At 38.8% G+C, this 26,864-nt stretch overlaps 1 protein-coding gene across 1 annotated transcript in view; it reads right to left on the reverse strand.

Annotated features, from left to right (window-relative positions):
- LOC140266679 (protein eva-1 homolog C) overlaps positions 1-26,864 on the reverse strand; it is a 74,956-nt gene that overhangs the window by 24,627 nt on the left and 23,465 nt on the right. Inside the window, exons 4-5 of the mRNA XM_072361748.1 lie at positions 24,691-24,843; positions 14,111-14,254 (exon numbers count right to left, since the gene is read on the reverse strand). Coding sequence (XP_072217849.1) covers positions 14,111-14,254; positions 24,691-24,843 — 297 coding nt within the window. The remainder of the gene's footprint in view (positions 1-14,110; positions 14,255-24,690; positions 24,844-26,864) is intronic.

Consider the following 26,864-nt stretch of genomic DNA (forward strand, 5'->3'; position numbering starts at 1 on the left):
AAATGCATGTGAACATGCTCGTAGGGCCAAAAACACATGAAATTGAAGCTCTGGAACTTTGTACTGGACAAACACACCCTAATTTAGGATTTGGGGATCAAATTCCTCTGCATGTATGTGCTCAACGAGACTCAAACAGGCCAAGGCACTTATTTTACATCTTTTTGCAAAAACATAGAGCTGCTCTCATTCACTTGTTTGTCAGATGGCGAAATGCGCTGAAATTGTCATCTAAAATCAGCCCTTTGTCAATACAAGGTAGGGCTGGGTGATGTGTGAAAAATTTTATCGCAATATAATTTTCTACATTGATCGATCTCGATCTTGATCACGAAATCGAGTTTGTTAATACTGTACATTTAAAAAATATACTCATAACAACCAAAGCACAAAACAAATAAAATTCAACTTTAGAACAGAGTTTATTCACCAAAGTGAATAAGTGACACCATATAAACATTAAACTGTGCAAATATACTTAGAAACAATATAAGTTTTCTCCCCTTGTAATGAAATAAAAACTATGAATGTAAAATCAAAACCTGTAACTGTCATCACAAATTCCAAATAAAAGTCTAGATTACAGACTGCACATCTAAATCATGTTTTTTGCTATGAAATATGAATCTACGGTTGTAATCTCTTTGCTTAGTTTGGAATCCTTTTCATAAGGGATGAGATGACGCACTTCTGTTTGAAGCTCCGAGTCGAATCGGGCCGTGTTTTCATGCTTTCTGTGCGGTCACTGGGATGATTCAGGTGATTACACAAAATAATAGTGTTTCCCGTTCTGGCGTTCACCAACTGACGACAAAGTTTGCACATTGTATTAATCGGTTCATCATTTTTACTGACTCCACCTCCACATCGGGACCTTTTTTGTCAGCTTCTTCAACGACCCGGGAAGATAAAATGAGTTTAGTCTCAGTCTTACCCCCGCTTTCGTGGTTCTCTTCGACTACACTAATTTTCTCCTAAGTTGTATTTTTCTTTTTCTGTGACCTCACAATGATTTCACCAGTTTGGGACAGTCACGAAAGCCTCTAAAAGCAAATATTAAAGAAGACTAGACCCATTGAAAAGGTTCTTAAATGTCGCCACAGATAAAAAGCGATTGGAATTAAATCAACACCTTTCTCTTCTACCGTGACAGCTGGCAGCCCACTAGTTTAATCAAAATCATCAGTTAATGTGCTGATTATCATTTGGATTGATAAATTAATTGTGAGTGAACAGGTAAAACATAGTGCTAACATGTTCATCAGAGAGGTAGAAGATATAATTAAATAGCTAGTTTTGACTGATAACACAAAACACAGAAAAGAAGAAAATATCAAATATGAAAATCTGGAGCTTGAAAATCTTTTGGCATTTTCCTTCAAGTACAACTCAATTATTCAACAGCAAGAATAATGTTAGCATTTTTCTCTTTGACAATTCAGTCATTCAACAAGCTGTTAAAGTTGGACAACAAACTAAACAGCCTAACATCCCGTCTCATAGTGCCAAGTCTCTCTTTGCTTATACTGGAGATAACCTTCACAAACACAAAATAAAGAGGAGAAAGAAAGCCACCTACAGATATATTTGGTTTGAATAGAGATGCATGTGATGATGTATGATGATATAAATGACAATCAACACCTTTATCGCCCGAGGATACAGTATTTTCAGGTTCAGTACAATTTATATCAACTGAAAAAAAGAGCAGATTTAAAGAAGATTCATGAAGAAGACAGGAATCAACTGGGGAACTAGTTTAAACAACTTCTATTGAATCATTTGACATTTTTTTTAGACTAAATAGCTAATTGTTTAATAGGATAAAAATCTACATGTTATTAAAAATAACTGTTGGCTGCAGTAAAAAACTGTTTTACGTTTAAAGAATGTGGTCTTGCAGAGTCTTTGAGTTAAAAGGGCACATTTTCAGGGAGCTCACTGCTCTGACTCAGCAGTTAGTATTTGCTGTGAGTGAACAACTCAGTGCCTCTGTTTTTTGTTTTTTTTTTACTGTATTATGCACTCTGTGGTTGATTACAGTAGAGTTATACTCCTGCCAAAGGAGCTTGTTCATTAGGAAAACCCGCTGACAAAGTATGGACACAACAAACAATACACAAACAAGGGAGTTTCACTACCGCAATTAAAGGTACAAGAACTGTCAAACTACAGTTTTTTCAATGTATACACTGTGATGTATGCTGTATCTTAAGTAATCATGTGCAGTTGTTCCTAAGTTTATCTCCACTCTCCAAATGTCCAACAGCTCCCTGTTATTAATCTACCTTTGCTAATCTCTCTTTCAGCTACTAATCACTTCTTTCCTTGAGTTTCACATGAATAATGAGACATAAACACACTCACTTCAATCAAACACACTACCACCTTATGAATTCTCACATCACACAACATTCCTGAGGACTACGCAAGGTGAGGTATTTAAACTTTACAATGAGAAAAAAAAGTAAAGGCAGAGTCTCAAATTCAGAGAAAATCTACACAAAAATTCATTTCAAACATTTGAAGTTTAACGTTAGTAAGATGGAAGAAAAGCAGAGTGGTCAAACACTAAAGAAAATAACCATAACTTTGACAACATCAGCACAGAAACCAAGAGACAGAGACAGCCAGACAGCAGCAGTGAAATTCAACAGCGTGTTGAGACAGAAGACGAAGTGACACTTACACACTCATTGCTGAACCGAAAATCCTCTGGGGTCCAAGCATGAACGTTCTCTTTAAGCGTGTGCGCGGCTGTTTGCCTTGTCAAACACAACCCCCCGTTCCTCCTCCTCCTCTTCTTCCTCTCTGTCCCACCAGGAGAGCTGGAACTCGCTTTGTCGTAAAAACAAGTGCTTACGTGAATAGTCCACCGTGGGTCTGACCAGAATGAGACTGCACGGTCAAAAAAAAGGAAACACAAGCAGGGAGGGAGGGAGGGAGGATAAAAAAAGAATAGCCCCTTTAAGAAGGTATGCTCCTTTATGGTAACTCCCCCTTTTTAGACCAAATGGAGTATAAAGAGAGTCTCCTCTTCTTTTCTTCTTCTCAATCAGCGAGAGAAAAAGGCTTCTCTTTTTAACTTTGCCTTCCTTCCTTACTCTCAGCGAGAGTAAAAGTTAAACCCGGCTTTGGACAACTGGAATGTGACAGCATGAGAGAGCGCGAGAGAGTATGAGGTGGTGAGGGAGGGACAGCGAGAGAAGTGAGACATGTGTAGTGTCCACCTCCACTGCTATGTGAGTGAGCAGTCAAAGAGAAGTATAAAGGGGAGGGAAAGAGCAGGCAAAAATAGGGGAGGGGGATGTGAGCATGAGAAAGAAAGCAAAGAGAAAAGTTAAAGTGTAGCTTCAGGAAATGAACAGAGAATTGCATTCAACTCAGACTGGAAATCTGGGAATGTGATTGGAAAGAGCCGGGACATGCTGCTCTAGGTTGCATGTAATTGAACATACAGTATGCTGCAGGGCTGATAGCAAAATGATATATTTTATGAAACAATATACATTCTTCAGCAGTTTTGTTCACAATGATCATGACATGGCATCTGTATAAAAGGAAATTAGATTTTTTCTTATATCTTGTTTCCTAAAAAAGGAGCTTTACTATAATTTATTGAAGGCTGGAAATAATCAACATCTATTGATGTGCTCATTCATAATTTTTTTAACAAGATTCACTGTAAAGCTGGGGTAAACTACAATTTTCTGGCATAATTGGGCAACTAATCAACATCCTTTCAGCATATCGTATTCCACATGTTCTGAAGGAATATTTGCCTTCTAAAACTCCACTTTGGCTCCATGTCCAAGCTTTAGAAAATGTCCCTGATTATAGGAGACTTAAACCAATTACAGGTCTTTTTAGACCAGATCCAGGATGGCAGTAGGAATGATGTGGTGAAAAAATGGAAAAAAAGAGAGGACTCTCACCCAGTAGAGTGGGGTTTGAGTCCAATCAAAGATTAGTTTCTAGCTGGTCACAAAACGGTCAAACCAAGAAATGTGCTTCAGCCATACTAAATCAAAATCTGTTAATGTTGCATATTTCTATCATTTCTATGGGTTGTTGGAGGTTTTTTGCCCTAGAACATAATTGCTGTAACACTACCAGAAATCAGTTCTCACTGCTCTGATTTCCCAGCTTCCTTGCAATCTTTTCTCATATATTCTGGACCTTGCTACATCGTCACAGGTCACATTGCATACTTTGTCTTCCCAGTTGTTTGAGCGATCATGATTGGCTGAGACTGAATGCCGTGTTTGCAAGCAGCAACAACAATTCCTGCAGTAAAGATAACAGATTTTACAAGCTATTGTGGAAATTAACCTGAGAAAACAGAGACAGAAAGGCGGAGACAAAACACTGGAAGCACTTGGACGAATCAAAAATATTCAGCGCTGCAAGCCCCACCCAAACAGTTCTGGGACATAACAGCCACCTCCCTGTGAGGGCTGTTTTCAGTGGTGAAAGATTTCAGTAGGAACTCTGTTTGGCTCCTGGTTCCTGCAGTGGAAATACAGGGGGCGAGGTAAAAGACCTCCTGGAAGACTCCTGAAAAAGGTTCTTGCGGTCAAATGCAATTTTAGCTCGCTGGTTTTCACATCAGTCATTTCCATTGGAGAGTTCCTCTACTATGTTTCCAGCACATTGTCTTTAAAGTAATCATAATTGTTTTTGTTTTGCTGTAATGTACGTGATTTTAATAAATGAGTGATTCTCTGTAAAGACATTTAGACTTTGCTACAGGAGCAAACAGCTAATTATGTGTTCCTAATGTTATCTTGATTGGCAGCTCTGATGAGTCTCACCTACCAGGTTGATGAGATTGGTTCCTTGGGCTGTTTGAAATGCTGCACACTAATATCAGTCTCAAATGCATGGATTCAGAGGCATAAATGATCAGTCCTAAAGATGACTGCTTGCATGTCCTCTGGCATATAGACATCAAAACTTTAAAAATTGATGTTCATTAAAGGGGGTCTTTAAGACTCTATATCCACAGGGAATGTTTCATAGATCTTTGCAGAAGCATAGTATAATTCCAGTTTGGGAGTTCTCTCCTTGACTCCCACCCCCCACTCCCCAGACTGCCCCTCACCACAAACACCCATACACACACACACACAAATACATACACACACACACAAAATCTGTCCACTCTCTCATAATCTGTCTCCCCCTCTGTCCTCGTCCACCACAGGAAGAAAACTGAAACCAGCCACAGACTGGAAAGCATTAGTCTGCCGCCTTCATCCGATTCAACACTCTCTACATACAAACGAAATGGATCGCAGACAGAAAGAGCAGAGAGCAGTATTCGCTGTAAGCGCGGAGTGACACAAAAACAGTAGTGTACATAGTTGGTGAAGCCGACAAATTTGGCAGCCACTTCTCGTCCTGAGCTTTGCTTATTTTGCAGTTTCCAGCCCAACAAAGAAGCAGTTACTCATTTGGGAAAACAGGCCAAGCTAAAACCACAGGATAGGGGAGATGTTTGTGTGTTAGTATGAAGAGCATTTGTGCACTCAACTTCTGTATGTGCTGTGTAATATTTGTTTTTACGTTCGTCGCGCACATGGGACTATGAATCTCCCCTTGACAGCACAGACAAACAGGCAGAATGCAGAACATTCTTCCACTCTGGAAAGAGCTTTCTATGCTGGTGGCAGCAAAAGTTAAGACTAAGAGGCATTGACTATTATCTGCAGAAAGGCTGACTTTAGAAAGCTCATTGGAGAGGCCCTCTGTCATCAGTTCCATCAGACACCATTGTTAACATGGCCTGTGGCCTCATTAAAAGTGTCGTGAAGATGCAGGTCTTAAACAGTGTAGCCACTATAGATGTTTGCAGGAAAAATGTCAGGGAAGATGGATGCTGATTATCCACAAAGTCACGAGACTGTCTGCAAAATGAAGATAAATATGGGAAAAGCAAAGCAGAAGTGTTGAATTGTAGATGGATGCATCTAGATGACAAATGGAGTGCTTAATATCATGAAATAAAACTATTTAGACCATAAACTACTATTCCATCATTTAGCCTATTTCTAACAAATAACACTGACTAAGCAGCAGCTATAGTCCTTGTAAAAGGTGGATGATTTTTTTCAAATCCTTAAGTAGCAACACTGCAAAAATACTCTATTACAAGTAACCTCCTTTTACTGAAAGTATACAAAGAAAAAAAGTTTGTTTTTAAAAAAAAGTTTAATAAGTATGTTTACAGTATGAGAGCTGGAGTAAACATAAATATGCAATAAGAACCGAGAGCCTGTTGCATGGCATTTCCTAATTAAGCAAACCACTGAAGCCAATCACGTAAAAAGAATGCACAGTTTGATCACTGCATGGTTTTATAATGATAAAAGTGCACACAGTAGCTCCTGTAAACAGAGCTGATGAGTCTGCTGAATGCCTGAAAGGTTATAACAGAGTTAGTCATACCTGGTTAGTGCTGACTTGGCCCAAATCCTATCATGCTTATCAGGCCATCTGTCTGTATCTTGTTGTTTCTTCGCTCCAGTGTTTACTAAACTGTCTGTGACTGGGGGAATCAAAGCATTAGGCTGACTCAGAGTCTAGTTTCTGCTTTGCTACTTTTTACAAATTTTCTATATCAACCTGTGTGTTAGAGGAAAATTAAAAGGAAAAAGTTTGGAGTGGACTCTCATTCTGTTTTCTTCCTGTTAGTTAGTGTGAGTCTTAACAATTACAGCATGTTTCATGTGTTCATTCTAAAGCAAAACATGTCAAAAGTGTTTTTTCTTCATGTCAAAAGCCAACAGGACATTTGTCTGCAAAATACATATAAACCTTAATAAAATTGTTTTTCATGCATAAACTCAACCAAACTGCAACTGAAAGCAGAAGTAAACAGTGATTAACAGCAAAAGTAAAGATTCAAACTTCTGGAAAGCATTAAAGACACAGAAAACAAACTCAGATCTCCTAGAGGGCTGCTATTTATGCAACTTCACTACCAATCCCCTCTAACATTTAAGGCTTTTTAACCTGTTACAGTTGATAAACACTGCATTCATGACAGTTTTATGAAAAGCCATGAGAATGTAAAAAAACTAGTTAATTTTTTTCAGTGTCACAAACTTCAGTCAAACTGTGCTGGACGCATTAGGGTTAGGGAGCTCTTTCACTGATCTGAGTGACTAGTTTTAGATCAAAAACACTACACCACAAAGAAAATATCTGAGCTCTGAGTATGCTCATAACTCACATCAGTCATGGACATTCTGCACAAATACACAGCTTTGCCTCATAAGGGTTGTAGAGTGGAGGAGAAAAAAAACGATTTTCCACACTAACCATGCTTTGTGAAAAAAGCTTAATTGTTTTGACTTGAAGTTGACTGAAACATGTGCCAGTTGTGGGAGAGAAAAGGTTCAAGAAAAGTTAAAGAAGCTGTGAGAACTTAAAAACATATGTAACACCTTCACATTGTTCAAGACTCATTAAAACAGACTTTCTCTGTAGGCCACGATCACACTGACTGGGTATCTAACTTGATTTGTAACATATTACCATGTCAAAAACTATATTGCTGAGCATGTATTCATTTGAGGCAGTGAAAACAACTAAATTAGTGTCTAAACCAGATTTTGTTTGCTTGTAAGTGCATGTGTACTTTATGTTGCTTAGATGTTCCGCTGAGCGAGCAGATACCAGATGGTGTAGGTCAAAGAGACATGTTGCATGACAGACATTGGCTTACTGAACATGCTGGCAAAGCTTGAATCCCGCAAATCAGCAAATTACCAAAACTCTCATCATGTTACTCTCTTCCACAGACTATATTTTACAGTAGCCACTTACTTCTTTGAACTGCAATAGACCCGTGTGGAGAAGCACTGAAGGGACAAGATTAGTGAGAAAAATGAGGTTATACCATTCATGATCGATGCCTTTTATGGTCATTGGCTGAACCCACAAGAACCACTGTGTGAAGGCAACACACCAGCACACACCCACACAGGTCAGCCCAGGTCACATGCTCTGTGTTTTCTCACAGCGGTATTCTTAAGAGTGCCAGCTGGAGCTGGAATCACAGCGTTTCTGTAAAGTCAGGTTTGTGTTGCGAGACTGGGGAGAATTCAGGACGGCCACTTAAATCTTTCGGATCGTCTCTTCGGGCATCAAAACTCAAATTTTTTGAAAAATGTCTTTCTTCACTTGTTATATTTAGTTTTGCCCATATACACTGCTCAGTTCGTGAGATTAGTTGTATTATGATGAAATGTGGGCAAGAATCCAAGCATTTTTTAAGATTGGGTTGGGTCATCGTCCCTGGTTACTTGCTCACCATTTAGTACAAACACATTTTGCTGGTTGGAGTAAACCACGTCTCCTCTGGCAGTGCACTCAGGCGAAGTCAAAGAGTTCTTCATTTATTTTAAGTAGTTGGGTACAGTGTTAAATCATAAAGCTTTACCCTTGTGGTGGCAGAGTACAATCAAATGGATCATTTCATATTTGTAGCAACATCCTGTTCCATGTTTGTCTCACTGTTGCTTCTTGAAAGTTTCCTAACACAAATTTATTTTTGAAAGTTCATATTTAGTGGTTTACAAGCAGCACTGAAAACAATGAAATGAAGATCATCAAAGTTTCCAAAACAATACAGAAACAAGTCCGCAGAAAATTAACCTGAGGCTCAAATGAAATACTTCATGAATAGAAACATTTACCATTATTTGCTCATTTGCTTCTTTTTCAGATGTGTCTTTTGAATCTTTCTGCCTAGGCAAAAAACGCATACACAAAAAAGTATGCAAGTATGAAGATAAGCAAACAGAAAAGCAGATACTTCTAAATTGGGGAGAAATTTGAATTATGTCACTCACTCCTACTTTCACATTGTATCAGTAAATGGCAGCAAGTTCTGACATTTAAAAAAAAAAAAAAGTCTTTCCAACCATCTTTGCTACACATTTTTGGTAGATACTGTTTTTTTAAGAGGGACGATTAGGTAAATGATCTTAAATTTAGTTGCTGATGGGATCAATGCAGAGAATTATCACTGAATAATGGTGAAAAAGTACAGAACAGTTCAGCTTTTATAATGTGAATGCATGTTTTAACGTGAGGTGACACTGTCCTCGTTCTAACTAGATTTGGTTTAGATTTTATAAATTAATAACTGAAAGTAGTCTCCTGACTGAGAACTGTGTGAAACTTAGACAGCAGTTGTGTGTGTAAGCATGTGTGTATCACGGACTGCAGATACCAGAGAAAGTGCTTCCAGTGAATATAAAATACTTGTGTATGTTTTCAGTACATGCATCAGTCATCCATATAGGATCAGCTATAAGAGGGAATGATGAGGCCCAGCAGCAGCTTCTGGCTGCCTGGCTGGTCAGCAGCTCCGCACAACTGGGCCAAAATAAACATCTTCTCCACAGTCTCCTCTGCTGACATGACATGGATGTGTGTGAGTAGCTGAAAGAGTGTGTGGCTTGCAGCAGCCTCTTCTGCCTCTCAAGTATCTTTGTTCATTTATATCTGTGTGTGAGTGTGTGTGTGTGTGTGTGTGTGTGTGTGTGTGTGTGTGTGTGTGTATCTGCATGCATCTGCATAACCTGTCACGACAATTCGAACCCTCAAACTTCTGAATTACATGTTTTTTTTATCTTCTTCTCTTTTCCTCTGTTACATATAAATCAGCCCCTCAGAGCCATATGTAGTAAACCACAGGCTCCACTACTGGTACTGTGTCCATTAAAAACACCCACAATGTACTCCAGTGGCCACAATTCTGCCAGTCCCTATTCCTGCATAACTCTAAATTTCACGCGCTAATGATAAAGGAGCAGTTAAGCAACAAATGTTGAAAACATATAGTGGAAAGTTAATTCATAACCATGTATAATACCAACTTTTAGACTTCTTTTGTCACTTAAATCTTGCATCTGAGGTCCCTCTGTGCAGAGACTGTTCAAGTCAAGTATTATTCTATGAAATACTACATATATCACAAAGCAGTGAAATGATGAACATTTCATTTTGTTAAAAGAAGTGAGGAAAAGGTCACATTTCTAAATATGTTGATAAATTAAAACATAATCAATTTTTTTCTATCTATTCCTGTTAAGTTTTAATGAGCAACTTTAGGACTTAAGCAACACAGTCTCAAGCAAGAATTATATCATGTTTGGTTTATACTCGCCGTTCTCACAGATACGAACAGTGACATGCACCTTAATTAACCTGTCAAGTACTGGGTGCGTTTGAAAAACAAGAAAAAAACATTAAAAAACCATTAAAAGTTAAACAGAGAGAAGTCTAAAGGACAGCTACATTTGTCTATCCATATTGTACTTCCTGTATGACTTATTCACTATTCCTGTGGTATTGCAGAATTTTCTCAATACAACAATGCCTACTATTTAGGAAAAAGCTGCTGCGAGTCCTGCATGCCTGAAGGGCTGGTACAAATGGTTATGGTGCTGTGTTGATGTCACAACTCACTCACACAATGACAAATGAAGCAAGCACAATTGCATCTTAATAGCTATGTTGGTCTACAGCACAAACCATATCAATGGTTAGAAACTCAGCAAACAGATATCTAAAAAGAATTTTGGAGAAATCAGACGTCTACCTGATGCTACGAAACAAAGGTATGAATCTAAAGAGTTCGGTGCCAAAATCTTATGTTATATACATTCTAGATGTTTCATATGAAACATTTTGAATGAAATTTTAAATTTTAAACGTTTTGTGTTCTTCAGATTTGTACAATCACATGTACAAGTAAAAACAAATGAGAAAAGCACAGAAATGCATCATTCAGCACGTCACTAAAAGCTGCTCTCTAACAGAAAAAGGTCACCATGGTGGAGTCACCTGTTGGTTTGTGGACTTTGGCTTGTTTTTTTTTTTTGTTCAGTGTAGAGCATAATTTATAGTTTTAACATTGTGCTGTACTAAATATCTACTATTGAGAAAACAAGTCAAGTGAAAAGTAGGGTAATTTTCACCTTTACATAGACACTAAGTTTAAGACACTTCCTTTTTGGTTTCACTATTCAGACCCAAAGGCTTTTCTGTTTTTAAACACAGTCTATGGTGTATTTGCAGGCTTACTGTATGTTGTACAGACAGGCGTTAACTCATAATAAATTCTAAAAATGCTAAATGTCTACAATTACCACTAAACCATGAGGTCACATTTTTATGTCAAAAGACTCTTGTAGTTGATATAAATAAATATATCAACTACAATATATCATCATATTTAAATAAATAAAGATTCTGCCAAGTTTGTTCAACAGTTATGATGCCTTGTCTTGTCCAAAAGTCAAAGCAGTGTTATCATTTCTTTATCTGAAAACATACATCATATATCCATGGACTTTCATCAGGATTTTATTAGGGATCCTATTTCCAGTCTGAGGTTTCAACCTCAGTGTTTGAAATGCCTGAGTGGTGTGTTTTGTGGAGTCCCCTACTACAGCCCCAGATCACATGGTAACCGGCTAAATGCCATAATTAATCAATTTCCTACTCAGCAATTAGATCAGTTCATTAGACTTTCCATAAACCCCCAAAATAGGCTGTGTTGTGAGTTTTGGGTGATCCATTTTACAACAGGGAACACACCTGATGGAAAGCTTTGGGGGGAAAGTTTAGGAAAGAGGCCTCCCCATCTTGATATAAAGTCAGAGGTTTTAATGACTCTCTGGGGAGGAAAAGGTACTGTGCTCTGGGTTGGAAAAGGTACTGTGCTCTGGGTTAGTGAGGCTGGACTCTGGGACTGACACAAAGACAGTCATGAGGGAGGGAAAAGATTGTTTTTGATATAATCTGATTAGCAACAATGTCGTCAAACCATGTTTTGGTACATTTAAAGTTATCGCTGTGATCTAAGACTCAGAGCCATATGCTTGCAGAAGCAGCATGCAACAACCACTGTAGTTTTTTTCCCACTGACAGCTAAAATACCAACAAAATGACCCAAAATACACCTTACCATCAAACAAAAGTCCTTAGATTATGCAAAATCAGAGGGTGTATTTTTCAACCTTTACATTCTGTTTATGTTTTTGAAAAATGAAGAACAAATAATGTTTAATCAAATATAGTGGAAAATGACATGTTACCAAGTGATGAAGTCTCTCAATCCAGAGTCTTCACTTTGACAGCAAAGTATAACAGTGAAGACATTTAAAAGGTTTGCTCGCTGAGGAAAGTGCGCCAGGCACAATTATTCATCAGTCTCCAGCAGCTACAATAAAAAGTCAATATTTCCAAATTCAAATCATGAATACTTTGCTCTACACAATGTACTGCTACAAATGTATTTTCCATTTCATGTTACAAAAATAGTCCTGAAGCAACTTTTTGCCAAACAAACCGTGGGGACTTCCTCCTGTGAGAGAGGATGTAAATGAAGCCTGACTGCGACGGCTGTGTGGGGTGTGTGTAATCTGCTGGGAGGCTGATGGCAGGTTCCAGGCCATTTGCCCCTGTGTTATTCCTGAGAAAGGAGTCCATCCCTGAGGCTGTGTGAGGAAAGAGCTGGAGCTCAGCAGCTTTATAAATCACAGGAAAGCTGAGGCTGATAACAAGTCCATACAGTAAATCAATAAGCACTTGTGCCTAATGCTTATATATATATGCCTACAAACATATACACTCATAAAACGTTGTTGCTTCAATTATTATGTTCCTGGCAGGCTGCACAAGCCTCTAAAACAGCTTTCCTTTTGGGACAGTCTAAGATTCACAGTAGAAAAACACCACCTCAGGGCAGTGTGACCCATACAAACCATTTAGTGGGATATAAACTCTCAGACAACCACTTACATTCATATAAATATTACCAACCATAAGCAGACAGACATTCTCCATCTACTATTCCAACACACAGTCACTCACCATTGAAAGAGAATCGCCCAAAATTACCACTTTGCGAGAGCCTTCAGCAAACAGTGACGTCATGTCTACTGCAGATTTATTCATATTCTAACCTCTTCACACCCACCGCAACCATGAATACCCATCCGTCATAGCATGTCCCTCCCATAAGTGCTACCATCCCATGTCCATCCTCTTTCTGCCTGGTTCTGTTCCTAAGACTTGCAAGCACTCATTCACCTACCAAGCTAAGTCAGCACCAGAGCTGTTAGGACAGTTTGTTGTGTTATCAATGACAGATAAGCGTGGCCAGACAGACATTCAGGCCAAATGACTGCATAAACACAGCTGGACAGTCCGTGTTTTTTTGCTTACACTGTCTGGTTGCAACTATGATAAGGATAGGACGGATTTTTATCTGAATGTAATTAGAGGTTAATGATGCAGAGGTGGACGATCTTCATATTAGACATTAAGCAAGCCATAAACTCAGATCAGAACATCAAGATACATTTCACAGACTGAATCAAGGATTTAAAAGAACTGTAGCAGAAAAGCAGAATATGCAGTCTACACATATGAATCTACATACCTAAGTGGTGCCAAAGAACGACTTTCAGAACAGATATCAATCAAGTAAAATCTAGACCTTAAAAGTAAAACTAAAAAATCCCATGAACAAGCTAAACCCAGTGGTTTTGGTAGAATTGAGAGGTTCCATGCCATGGTGCTGATTGATCAATTCCTGGTGGTTGAGGCATCTGGATAACGTATGTGTGTATGTGTGTGTGTGTGTGTGTGTGTGTGCTTTTCAGCCTTCAAGCATGTGGTTAATGACTTGTAGCCTTAACAGTTCAGGATTAACCTACGAGTGGGGTAAAGATAAAGGAGGAAGCCCATTTCTCCCTCATCTATAGATACAAGGACAAAATAAAAGATGTAAGCCCAACAACATTTGGGAGGGTTGGGAATAACTTGAAAAGCTATTAAAGCACATTCCCACTTCATCCTTAACTGAAAAAAAATATTCATTCGCTCAAAAGCAAGAGCACAGATCCACATTTAAGGAACACTTTAAAAAAATTATTTTAATTCCTCTATACAGTGAAAATGATATTTTCTGGTAATAAAATCTTTGTGCCACTAATTTCACTCATACGTTAGATCAGTTAGTGAATATCACCCCCTGGTGGAAAAAAAATTAAGCCCTCTGATAGGGTGATTTGTGACTCACCACATGTATAGATGACACTGAGGTACTTCCTGGTGCCAGCATAACATGGATCTCCAAAGTCTCTGGTGGAGGCTCGGACCAGGCAACTTTTCTTTCCCTGACAGCGAGCAGTGAGAACCTGCAGGGCCACAGATGAGTGGCATTCTGACAAACAAGAGAACATATTTTTTCATCAGACAAACAACCTGACAACCAAAATAACAGTGTGCTTTGATCACCTTCAGTGCATTTTCTAGTCAAGTGAAATAATTTTAACGAAAATATGATCAATTTCCTTGGAATATTTTGCCACGATGAAGAAGAGTTGGCACGATCAGTTAGAAAAGAAAGAAAGAAAAGATTGTCTAATGATTTGGATGATTTGAGTGATGTTCAAACTCAAAGGGCCAAAAAATATGCTGACTTCCTTGTTTTTCCAACAGTCATATATATGATAGCCTACAGTAAATATGCAAAGAAAACATATATTGTCCTAATGTTAAGCAGTGCCTGAAAATTATTAAAATTTTTCATTCACAAATACAAATGTTTTTTTCTCCGCTGCTAGAATTCAAAGCAAACATTGTCTTTGTTTCCACTGACATCTAAGCAGGAAATTAGAGGAACCCGTGAAATGAAGAATTACCCTTATTTACATGTTCATAGCAGTGCAGATTTTTAAACAGGGATACAGACCTATAATTCAAATGGAAACATTTTATATAGCTCATTAAAGAATTCTTTACATACAACACGCTGTCACTTGAAGGAAATCGTAATCCTGCATTTATTTCATGATTCTTTTGATTTCATCTCTGATACTGCAACGAAGGATCATGGGTATCTTATCAAGTCAGGCAGAGCTGCAGTACCAGTTTCCAGCGTGTCCACTGGATTGGATAAGCTCTGTCGTTGATCTGACCTGTGACTGATGCTGTTGCTTTGTTTGACTGATTGGCCAGATAACCACATTCAATGTAAAGAAATTGGAAATTATTTGGCAAAAGGAAATAACAATCTTAAAAAAAGATAAATTTCAGGTTTTATTTCATGACCATATCTATTTATTCCATGGACACATTGATTCATTGACTGATTGGTTAACTGATTATTTATTTATTCTAAATATTTTAAAAAGGAACTCTGTATGTGACAAGATACATATTCCTGCTAACTTGATCTTATAGAATATTTTGCCAAAAACAAAGTTTGAAAATGTTATTCAAACACTCTCCACCTTCCTGTTTGTAGCTCTTTCACAACAACAACAAAGGACACACAGACATTAACACTCACACACTCCCTCCCTTCTCAGCTCTCATGGTGAAACCTCTGTCCACATCAGACCCACATAGGAAAAACCTTCCTGGAGCCATACATTGTCAAAAGGATACCTGATACAGCAGATGAGTGTGCTTGTGTGGAGACCAGACAAAGTAATAGATGGGCCTCTATGCATCATCACTAAGCGCATGCCAGCTCCTCAAGAACCTCTCATCTGCAGCTCTCATCATCAGGGGGGTCAAGTGTGGATGCACAGATGAGGCTGATTGCGGAATGTGGACCTTTAAAACAAATAGTGCTAATTCATTGTGAGAGGCAAATGCTTCAGAAACTATAAATACAATATTGAGAGCACTTAATGATAAGTGAAGCTAAACAGAAGGGTGAGGACCACAAATAAAGCCAAAGGAACGTCATGTAGTATCTTGCGGGAATGTGGATGGGCCTTTGGTTTCGCATGGATGCCTCTCAGGCCTCCAAGGTCCATCTAAACCTCCAAAAACAACACAAGGAAATGAGCCTTTGAAAGTGGACACTGCGCTGTTACACTGTCTCCCCTGGTGGGCCTCACCGAGACAAAATTCAGTAAAAAAGGAAAACGACTTGGTTAAGACTTGGCTCACACGTCAACAGGCCACAACAAATTATGGCACGGGTCAAAGGTCAAATGTCACAGTCAGGAAGAGTATGAGGGCAATCTCGTGGTCATACATTGTGTCAACAATGGGAATTCTTGAAATGACCCCTAATTGCTCAATCCTGCTTTTTAATTAAGAAAGAGTACACTTTAGCCTATGTTAACATTTGTAATAAAATTGGTATAATAAATCATGTATGTTTCCAGGTCACAGTGTGAGCATTACATGAACTTTCTCCATGTTGTGAGCATGCATCAGTGTCTGTCCCTTTTGACATGGTTCATATGGGTACCCGGACAATCCCAGCTTGAGCTGACACACTGGAATTCCCAACCAGGATGTAGTGGGGTGGAAGCCTGTGGGAACCAGTGAGTGAAACTGGATAAGAGGCAGCACACCTCAAAGGTTACACAGTTCCCACTGTCACTTCAAACACATGAACTCATATCATCCGCAATTTGAAATTAGTCTCAAGTAACCTCAAGATTCTAGGTCAGAAAATTATATATTTAACTATTTTTGCTTATTCTAATATTTCCAGAAAACAACTTTTGACTATAAAAAAATGTTAGTGTCAATAAAACTCACTAAACTTCTCAACTAGTAACTAAATAAATCAGCAATAAAAGAGCACTGCAGTCGGATATCTCTGCTATACTTTGGGTATAAAATGGTCCTAAGTAACAGCCAGGTGCTGCTAATTAAATGTACTTAATAAACTGATCATCGGAAAGAGTAACGACCTATATGAATGCAGACGTTTTGGCAATTTGCTGGTCTGGAGCATCCAGCTGTGTGTTAATACAATGTTAAGGACGTCAGCAAGACATCAGCAATGATCTTAGAGCAGCAATTGTTATTGCCCTCAATCCTGGAAGTGTTATATGGTTATTTCTAAACCATCATACTACACAGAGGAAGATTATTCACAAGTGGACAACATTCATCTTGCCAATCTTCCCAGAAGTGGGTGTCCCTGTAAATTCAGCGTCCGGGTCAAAGTGCGTAATTTCCAGAGTGTCAAAATCCATGATGGGAGTAGGAGAACCCAAACACAAGACTAGACAAGTGGGAGGCAGGCAGGTATCAGAACTCAAAACTTTCTTTTAAACCAACCAAAAGTTCTGCTAAGGCAGGAAATCTTAGAAACTGAGCTAAAGATAAACAGGAGACCGAGCACAGGTGAAAACGCAAGTCTAAATGACATCGGATAGCTACTATGACAAAGATCAATCAACAATAAAAACCGAGGAGTAATACGGTGATCAAGATACAAAACATAGGAAAATGAGGGTATCAAGGCATAATGATAAGTAACAACAAAGAAAGCCTGTTTAAACAGACGAGTACTGAGAACTAGAAACTAAATAAGAACTTTAGCAGATGCTAATTGAATGTACAACAAGAGTCAAGAACTTTAGCAGGCAAATCACGCCAGTAAATCTGGAACATCCCAACAAACCAGAATATCTGATGAGAAAAAGACATCAATGCAACAAACAAAAACAGAGGCCATGACACAGAGCAGAAAAAATCCCAAGAGCTAGATTTCAGATTCTACAGGCCTCAGTCAGCACATTAAATGTTAAAGGCCATAACAGTATGATTAGAAAAAGACTGAACATGTATGTTTGGCAGGGTTGCAGGAGAAAGTCTCTTCTTCTCTAAAAAAAAACAAAAAAACATGGCATCATGGCTAACAAAACACAGCACCTCGTATATGATATCACCTGTCAAACATGGTGGTGGAAGGGTTTTTTGGGTTTGAACATACACCTTGCAGTCACTGAGTTGACCATGAACTCCTCAGTAGACCAAAGTATGATAGAGTCAAATGTGAAGCCATCTGTCTAACAGCTGAAGCTGGGTCATACAACAGGACAATGATCTCAAACACACCAACAAATACAACATAATGCCTGAAGAAGAAAAAAATCAAGGTGTTGCAAGAATCCAGACAAAGTTCAGACCTCAACCCAACAAAAAAATACTATGGTGGGACCTTAGGAGAGCCGTGCATAAATAAAGGCCTACAGACCTCAGTGAACTAATGAATTAAGGTTGTGAAGAAGAGGGACATACACTGTGTTTTACACTGCTTCTGCATTCCAGTTTAGGTTTTGTCAAATGAATACAAATACAAATTATATAGACATGTAATTTGAAGAACTCTTTTCAATGTCCTGATAGATAAAACCTTAGAATCAACAGGGGGTACATTCTTTCTGATCGTCTGCGCTTGAATGCTTAAATTGAATTTTTTTTCCATCTCCCAAGCTTGGGTAAAAGGCTATTTTCTCCCTAAAAAACAAGCAATGAAACTCAACAGAACGACTGTGTATCATGATCATCTGAATACTGCCTTGCATCACATGCAGTGCTGCGTCCTGAGGACAGGTCGGAAGCAGCAGCATTTTACAATATATAGCAAGGAAATATTGAATAGAGGAGGTTGTTATTCCTATCAGCTGGTTAGTCTCTGCTCTCGGCCTTGAACTTTAAAAAGTAACAAAAAGAAGCGCCTGATACTAGGATGTATTTGATATTTTGTTTCAGAAAGGTTTTTGGTTTTTTTCCTTTGTTGATTGCTGCTTATCTTAAATTATTATGAATGAACATTCAGAGGATGTCTTTTAAAAAACTATATTTCTTGACAAAACTCCAAACTTTAAGATGAACTTACAACTAAAGACTTCTGTGCAGATCCGTGTGCGAGTGTAAATCTGTGTATGTGATCATATTTGTGTCTATGTGAAGACACTTCAATACAACGTCCTGTTCCTCACGATGTGCTTTCATTTTCTCCCGTCCTCTCTTTTACATCTCAGAGGGCTTAGTTGAGCTTGTATGCCAAAATGAAAACATCCTCCCTGACAAGCGAGTCCACTCACAGTTAGCTCCCCATTAGCTGAAGCTTTGATTCCCTGGAAGGGTGATTAGTCCACCACGGGGCTTACAGAACACTGGTGGGGCTTGAGGGGTTCAGAAACTGATAGAGACTTTGTGATACAAGAGGATGGAGACATGCATGTAGTCTTTGTCCACTAACTCAAACGCACACACGCATACACACGTACATACACAGTATTTAGTTTAAAAAGAGAATTCCTAAGGGTCTGACCTCCTCTGGCTCTAATTAGTGGTTTTAACGGAGATAGACAACCATACAACAGTCCTCGGTCTTACACACACATGCACACACATGAGGGCATGAATAACCCTTGTTACCTCTAACCTTTACCCTCAACCATTTTCCAAGCCTGTGCACCCACCCTTCTGTCCTCCCCACTCGAAACAAGAACAGGCCTATAGTTCAGAAAAGAGGGTCTAAAGTCAAGTAAAAGTGGCGACTGAAAAAAGGGAGGAGTTTCCTGGACAAACAATTATATACAGTCAACTATTCTCACCGATGACTGTTTGCAAAAGGAAAGAAAGACCGAGGTCATATACAGCAAGCCACAAATACGAACATGTGAACAAAAGTACTGTTCTTGAATGAGTCGCTTATCACCCACTTCCTGTAAAAGTTACTGACTTTAGCTGCTAATATAGAAAACAGACAATTCAAGGAAGAGAACACATCGGTTCCAGCTGTTTGATTCTCTGTCTTGCATGCTTTCAAAGTGTGTGTTGATATGCTACCTGTACCAGCAGCATCTAAGCTCACAGCTTTTGTCACATCTGTCATCTGTCGTAAACATCTAACTGATTGTTACAAGTATCAATGCTGAATTGTGTACCAGTTTCTCAGCTTTCAAGATCTTTTAAAATGCTTCCATCATCTCACATAAGAAACGGCATAACAATAACATATCCAACAGAATGTCATGTGCTTTCATGCCTAATACTAAGTTTCACTTGTCAAGGAGCCCTTATATTCAGACTAAAAAACTGTGGACAGAGTGTATTGTCAGTGTAGTATATGCTGGTATGTGCTCTGGATGGCAGTCTTACAAAACTATCAGTGTTTTCAACTGGCAAACACACACACACATCCACACAAAGTACATCCACAGAAATCTCCAAAAGACTCTTCCTGGTTTTCCACCTACGCACACCTTTCCGGGAATTCAAAGACAATGGTAGGACAAACTTGTCACAAGCTCTAATCTCCTCTTTCACTCTGACTCACCTGCTTTCCTGTATGCATCAATTGATAGGGACATTTAAGTCATTAAATCTTAGTCATAGATAGGCAATGTGATGCTGTGATAGAATGAAAAAGTACCAAATGATTTTTTTGTGGATGCCATTAGAGAATTTTAAACCATTCTCCCACGCACTCATTTACTGTAAATGTTCTTTTCCCTGCAGCAGAAATACGTTTCACTATGACATAGTTAACTGAAGAATACGATACATTATTTCTAAGTATAAAGTGTTCAGCTGAACATCCTTCAAGACTTACACAATCAAACATGCGCACATACATGCAAAGATTTGCTCTTAGCTGTGCTTGTAAGGTGATAGCAGGTTATGCCAGAACCATTCCACAGAATCAGAGGCATTTGGTTTGAAAACATTCAACCCTATGCATGTGTGTTATCACTAAAGTCGTGCATGAACCTGCTATAGTGCAAAACATTCCAGTATGCAATGGGAAATTCTTGGTAACCAAGATACAAATGCCAAGGATGTTATTTTTACTGGACCAAAGTTTAGTTTAAAGAGACAAGACAACAGTATGTATTTTAAAGTCCAAATACAAAGTCAAAGCCAGCACTGAAATGTCATTTATCTGTATGTATCAGAGCCATATTCTTATCTTGTCTAAAAGTCACAGTGAAACAGATCACACCCAGCAACTGGAACAGGCATCCAAAAGAAAAGCCCTAAATTTGAACTACAGCTGTGCATTTTTGGCTTCTAAAGAGTAATCATGATTATCTGAGAGACCAACGAGCCTGTGCATACGAGTATGAAATATCTTCTTTGATCTATGCAGTCAAAAGTGAAAGCCTTCCAGAAGGGATTTGAAAAAAAAAAGTCTGAGATCCTGCGTTCCAAGCATGGGGGGGCTATTTAGATGTCAAGAGGTGTGTGTGATGTTAATGGGGCAGATGAGAGAGGAGGGCTGAGGCAGGCCCCTTTACTTTGAGGATTCTCCATCAACGCCAAGAGCTGCACAACTCCACCACTCCCACCACAAAACCAAGGAAGAGACTTGTTTTTGTTTGGTATATTTTTCCAGGGCCTTTAGATTCAACGGGTAACCAGACAGCTGCTCTCATCTCTGCATGGAAGTAAACAGACTTCAAAATTCAGAATCAAGTCAAATTTGCTGTTTTTGGACAATAGTTCCCAGTGAAGAATCTACCAACGTTTGTCAAAATCGCTGGTGATAAAATAGTCTAAGTCTTTGAAAAAAACACAGAACATACTGTATAAGTAGAGAAAACAGTGCACAAGCAAACTACTGTAATATCCCTCAACATGACACTATGCACAGTGCAGCCGAGCAGGTGGAAGCAGAGTGTGAGCCCAGTGATCTCACACTTACGGTTGGGAGCAATGAGCTTGCCAGTGGGGTGAGGTTCAGGAGATTACCATAACCTAAATTGTTGGCACATTCAAACACAAATTTAAAGAAACATAAAATCACAATAGGTCCAAAACAAACTTGTTCATTATGAGACAGCACAAGATTATTCAGACATGCATGGCCGCAAACACATAAATGCCCGAGACATATTACCGCCTTCAGAGGGCAAAAACATTTGAAAATAATTAACACTGTGTGTCTAAGCTGTCACTCAAGACACCCTCTATTCCTGATCCTAGTGACATGGAAGCCACATCAAAGATGGAGCTGACAGGGGAAATCCCAATGTCACACCACAAGCATGTCTGGAACAGCCTGGGGAGGTGGATGTGGGAGGCTGCAGTGCGCACACACACAGTTTGAAAATCCTATAGCGACTAAACAGGAACAAAAAGGCGTTTGTGTATGTCTGATGGACAGTTGATATTAACCCACGCAAAGCTGATTTGTTCCAATAAACACCACTTCTCCTCTGCTTTAATCTCAGTTCATTTTCCATCACTGCTCAGAGCTACTGTATTTAATCCTGAGTCTGAAACCAGATATGAGGCCACCCCAGTCTCAGCTGCAAGCTCTACCTGTTGCACATTCCTGGTCCATCTGTAGGAGGAGGAGACTGCTTCAAAGTAGCCCTCAATACTCATGTAGAGTACAATAAGAAACAGGGACATATACATACTCACACAAAGTACTCTTTATATCTGTCTCTGATTACCTGGTGACTGACGCTTGTGTCAGCCTTTCAACCCCATTCTGACACCTCTGTCATAAAGATACTGCTTCACACACAGAAACATACACACTCACACCCCCAAATGAAATCTAGCCTTCTTTCAGACTTCCATTCATGCTTTCCAGCTCACATTCCTGTACACAGACACAAACACACACACACATTTTTTCTTGATTTGTGGGATCCTGCTATTGACATAAAACTTAATCTTTTCTCTAATTTTAACAGTACAGTTTAAACCTAACAATCCAACTTGTACTTAATTCTAACCATGACTCTAAAGTTAATTTTTAACCTGAAACAGCCTTTTGAAATAATATTGTCCAGCATTTAGGTTCCAACAGGTTTTGTGGGCCCCCAGTTTTCAGTGCAGGCAAGCTTTAGAAAAACAAGTGCATCCATACACACATATCGGGTAACTTATACTAGCTACTGGACTACTTACACAGCTATGGACTACTTATTTACCAACATAAACCCCAGTATCCATTTCTTACCACACATTAGCAAAAACAAAAGTGGAGCAAAATAAATCACTTGTAAGGCAAAAAGACGGGAGCTGTGGGTATTCTCATGCCATAGATCCAAGCTTAGAGTCATTAACATTCCCCTAAAGAAAGACAAGTGTACATCTGTATATCTCATGCACTCACACATGCACATACACACACATTCATTCTAGTCAGAAATGCAATATGTCCCTTTTCTACAGGCCGAAATCTGCGCTTCAGTTGACATCTGATCTACATTCCACCCAATTCCTCTGGCAGTGTGTGAATGTTTGTGTGTCGTCCTTCCCTTCGCCTGAGCGGTGGTTTTATATATCTCAACGTGCGATGAGTGGTGATATGCTTCTCAAAGGTAAATTATCTATGGGAAATTGCAGGAGAAGTGTAAACAGGTTTGAATAGCTGGCATCAAGGTCAAATGTGTGTTCCTTTAACTGCCTCTGAGGCAAAGGTGCCATGGAGGAAATGATGAAGCCATGGAAAGCCACAACAACATCTTTAATTGAAAAAATAATAAATCGCAAACAAAAAATTCAGCAGGCATTGAGAGCCCGGCAGCATTTCATATTCGTTTTGAACTGCTGTGTTCGAGTCCTGACGTGTTCAGGTCATTAATAAAACTGTTGAATTTTTCATCTGCGTGGTATAAGGACTCCTGGCATGTTTTTCTCACATAAGTGTCTTGGCAATAAAAATAAATCTTTTTAAAAATCAAGAGAATGACTCTCCCAAATTATTAATATTTATCAGACCATTGGCAGGACAAAAAGACTAATTTTTACATAATTCAAACACAAGCACATAAATCTGATTTGGATTCCCAGTGTCTTCATAAAAAATCTATTCCTCTTTTGTCTTCAGACTAACCCAAAAATGAGTCTATGAATAAAGCACATGGTCATATTGTTCCACGTGTTTACATTAACATAGCATATAATATCATTATCAATCATTGCTTGTCCTTCACTGAGTATAATCAGCGGAAGAGATCACTTCAAAACAGCACAAGAACAGATAAGAACAAAGGACGAAGTTGCACCAGCTATTTGCAAATCCCTCTAAATTTGTTTCAAACTACTCTCCAAGCTTTGTTCACATATAGCTTCTTTTTGAAAGATTGAAAAGAAAGAAAGAAAGAAAGAAAAAAAGAAAGAAAAAGAAAAAGAAAAAGAAAAAAAGAAAGAAAGAAAGAAAGAAAAAGAAAAACTCTACTTTTTGTTTTGACAGATGACCAATAACAAGTCGCGCAGTGAGACTTGTTTCCAAGTCAGGTATAGTGGGCACAACACAGTGCCCTCCTCAGAACAATGTTATGATCTCACAAACAACAGTAAAATCTTACATCTTCCTCCCTTTCAGATTCAAAAGCCAGGATATGAGCCAGTTGTGTCTTTTTACATTTTAGTCTGAAAAACATGTTGCAGTAGTTGCGGCAAAAAAAGATGCTTGTGTAAACCCAACCAAAAGGGCTGTTAGCAAAGTACTTAATTCTACTGAAATTAACAAACAAAATGAATTACTAAGAGCAGTATTAGAACACTGGTGATTTACTAAATCATATTGCACTACTGAATTTTAAGAAATGTCTTTCCTAAATAAAATGTTTGATAAAGTGTAAATCTGATAGTGGGAAAAGCAGCTTCGTCAAAAGGAAGTCAATGTTGAATCAAATTAGGTAACATACCTACCAAAGCAGCAGTTTTATAGGGCCAGCGTGTGTGTAAAAATCCCTTTTAACATAACATGCTTGCATCTTCTCTGTATTCTCAACTATCTGTAACCTGTATGTAATGTGTTAAACTTGCTTTATTTTTAATAACGTACCAGCAGCTTCTTTAAAAACTCAACTGTGTTCAATCCTGCCATGTAAGATTGAGAGCGAGAGGGTAACTCACCTACTGATGGGGCCCTCCTGTGGCGAGGGGGGCACTCCAGCGTCCCCTGCTGAGTTCGGCCAAACATGGCGGAGTAAACGGCGATCTGCATACCCCGTTTACAGCTCAGCCTCATCCTCTCGTCCTCACAGACCACTTTACTCTTATACTCATCTGTTGATAGGAAGAGAGACAGGTTGACAACTAATGATATAGCAAAGTGGTGCCAAAAATACAATTAAATGAAGTAATTAATGTTAGAGTTAATCTAATATGGTGCTCTATGGCATTATAAAAGTTAAAATGGTTTGAACAAGGTGAAGTTATTAAAATCATTTTAGTATTTTCTAGATTATATATTTTGAAATGGATTTGCAAATCATTACTAAATATATCATTTGATCTTTGTAAACATATTTATATTAGTATATTGAAAGCACAGAAAACAGGGCCATTTCTTTCAGTTAAAACAGTCAAAGATGGAAAAAAAATCGTTTTTTGGTGGACATGTAGAGCCATGCAGAGGCATTCCCCACACACAATCAGCCAAAGTGACCTGTGACAGCAAGGAGCAGCTCCACTGGCCTGTAAATAAAAACACAACAGCAGCCGCTTTTCCATCCATGTGGGGAGTGGAACAGGAATGCAGAATAAAGAGAGGGCAGAGAAAATGGGCAGGATATTTCCTGCTGATGGATTCACTCTTGTTCTCTCTCACACACACTCCCAGCTTTCCATCACATCCTCTATCCTCCAGCCACCTCTCCTTTCAGAGGCAGTGACACCTGCACGCTGCACCTCACCAACACCCCATGCTGCCTTTCTTTCTTCCCCTGAGAAGCCATTGGTTAAGTGACATTGAACAAAGAGCTGTTGATTGGCCCGAGGTCCAGTGGAGAAAGAAAAAGTGAGGAGGGCAGGGGGATCAGTGGATTAATGCTCACTTGTGGTCACTCTAGTGAAAAGTTTCACACAGCTCAGTGCAGCATGGCTCAACATAGCCCTGTGGCTCGAATAGATGCTAGAATCTGGGTGGGATTACTGCACTGTTGTGGCTCACCTCTGGAGTGACACTCTTAGCTTCCTGGCTGACACGGGGGGTGAGGGATAAAGGGAGAAGCACACAAAGTACACATTACTTTTTCTAAAAGAAACAGGAAAATCCAACTCCAAGAAAACAAAACACAACTCTGGCACTGAATGAGCTGTTCAGATTTGTAGCGGATTTCTACATCACACTCTAAGCTTACAGTAGAAATCCCAGCCCACCTATTTCATCTCCACCCAGCTTCAAGTCCAAATGACGCTGCACTGCTGTTAATGGGACATAGGAAATCAAAACTTTTTGCTCTTGCTTTTTGTTTTGCAATTAACAAATTGTCATTAGTAATGAAATAGTTCACTTCAGAAATAAATATTGAATATGTTTAATATGTTCTGACAGTACCTTGTTTGTATTAAATATATCGACATGGATATTTGACTTCTTATTGACCTTTTTTTTTTTGACAAACTTGGATATTCTGATTCTTCTTTGTCTTTGAATGTGGCACTATACTGCAACCGGTATTATAAAAAATAAACTTGGCAAGCTTTTGTCCATAAGAGCAACAGTTCTTAATGTTAGTCTCTGAAAACTTTAAAAATACAGAGGACTGGACAGACAGTGAAGTCCAGGGTTTATGGAGCAGCTGGCCATTATGTTCCATGTTGAGGTGTTTTATTGACCTGGACCAGTTCAACAGATGACCTTTAAAGATACTGTGCCTAAGAGAGGAATCTGTAGTAACTCTTCATGGCTGAACAATAAACACAGAAATGTAAATATCTGAGAATAAAATTGCCAATCTTGGTGTGTGGTAATCTAAGCTGGGTTTTCAGGGGGTGATAGTGTGAGCTCTCAGGCTATTTAATTAAAGTGGATTGGGTGGGTTACTCTACACTCTAAAACTGCTAAATGTGAACAGTGTGAATTCATTATCCAAAAAATGAGCTGTTTATGGTCTTTCTGAGGTATTTTAACCAAAGCAAAGTCATACACATTTCATGAAGACTTTGGGAAACTGTGTCACCTTGAGAAAAAAAGGATATAAACTATCTCCTTTTATTTAACGAGGAGCTTAAAGAAAGGTTGTATGACTGACAAAACTTCTCATATACCATAGCTTATTGTTAAGTTCCAAGGGTATTGTAGT

Source organism: Leuresthes tenuis, unplaced genomic scaffold (genome assembly GCF_036924035.1).
Source record: "Leuresthes tenuis unplaced genomic scaffold, fLeuTen1.0.hap1 SCAF_13, whole genome shotgun sequence".
NCBI classification, from domain to species: Eukaryota; Metazoa; Chordata; class Actinopteri; order Atheriniformes; family Atherinopsidae; genus Leuresthes; species Leuresthes tenuis.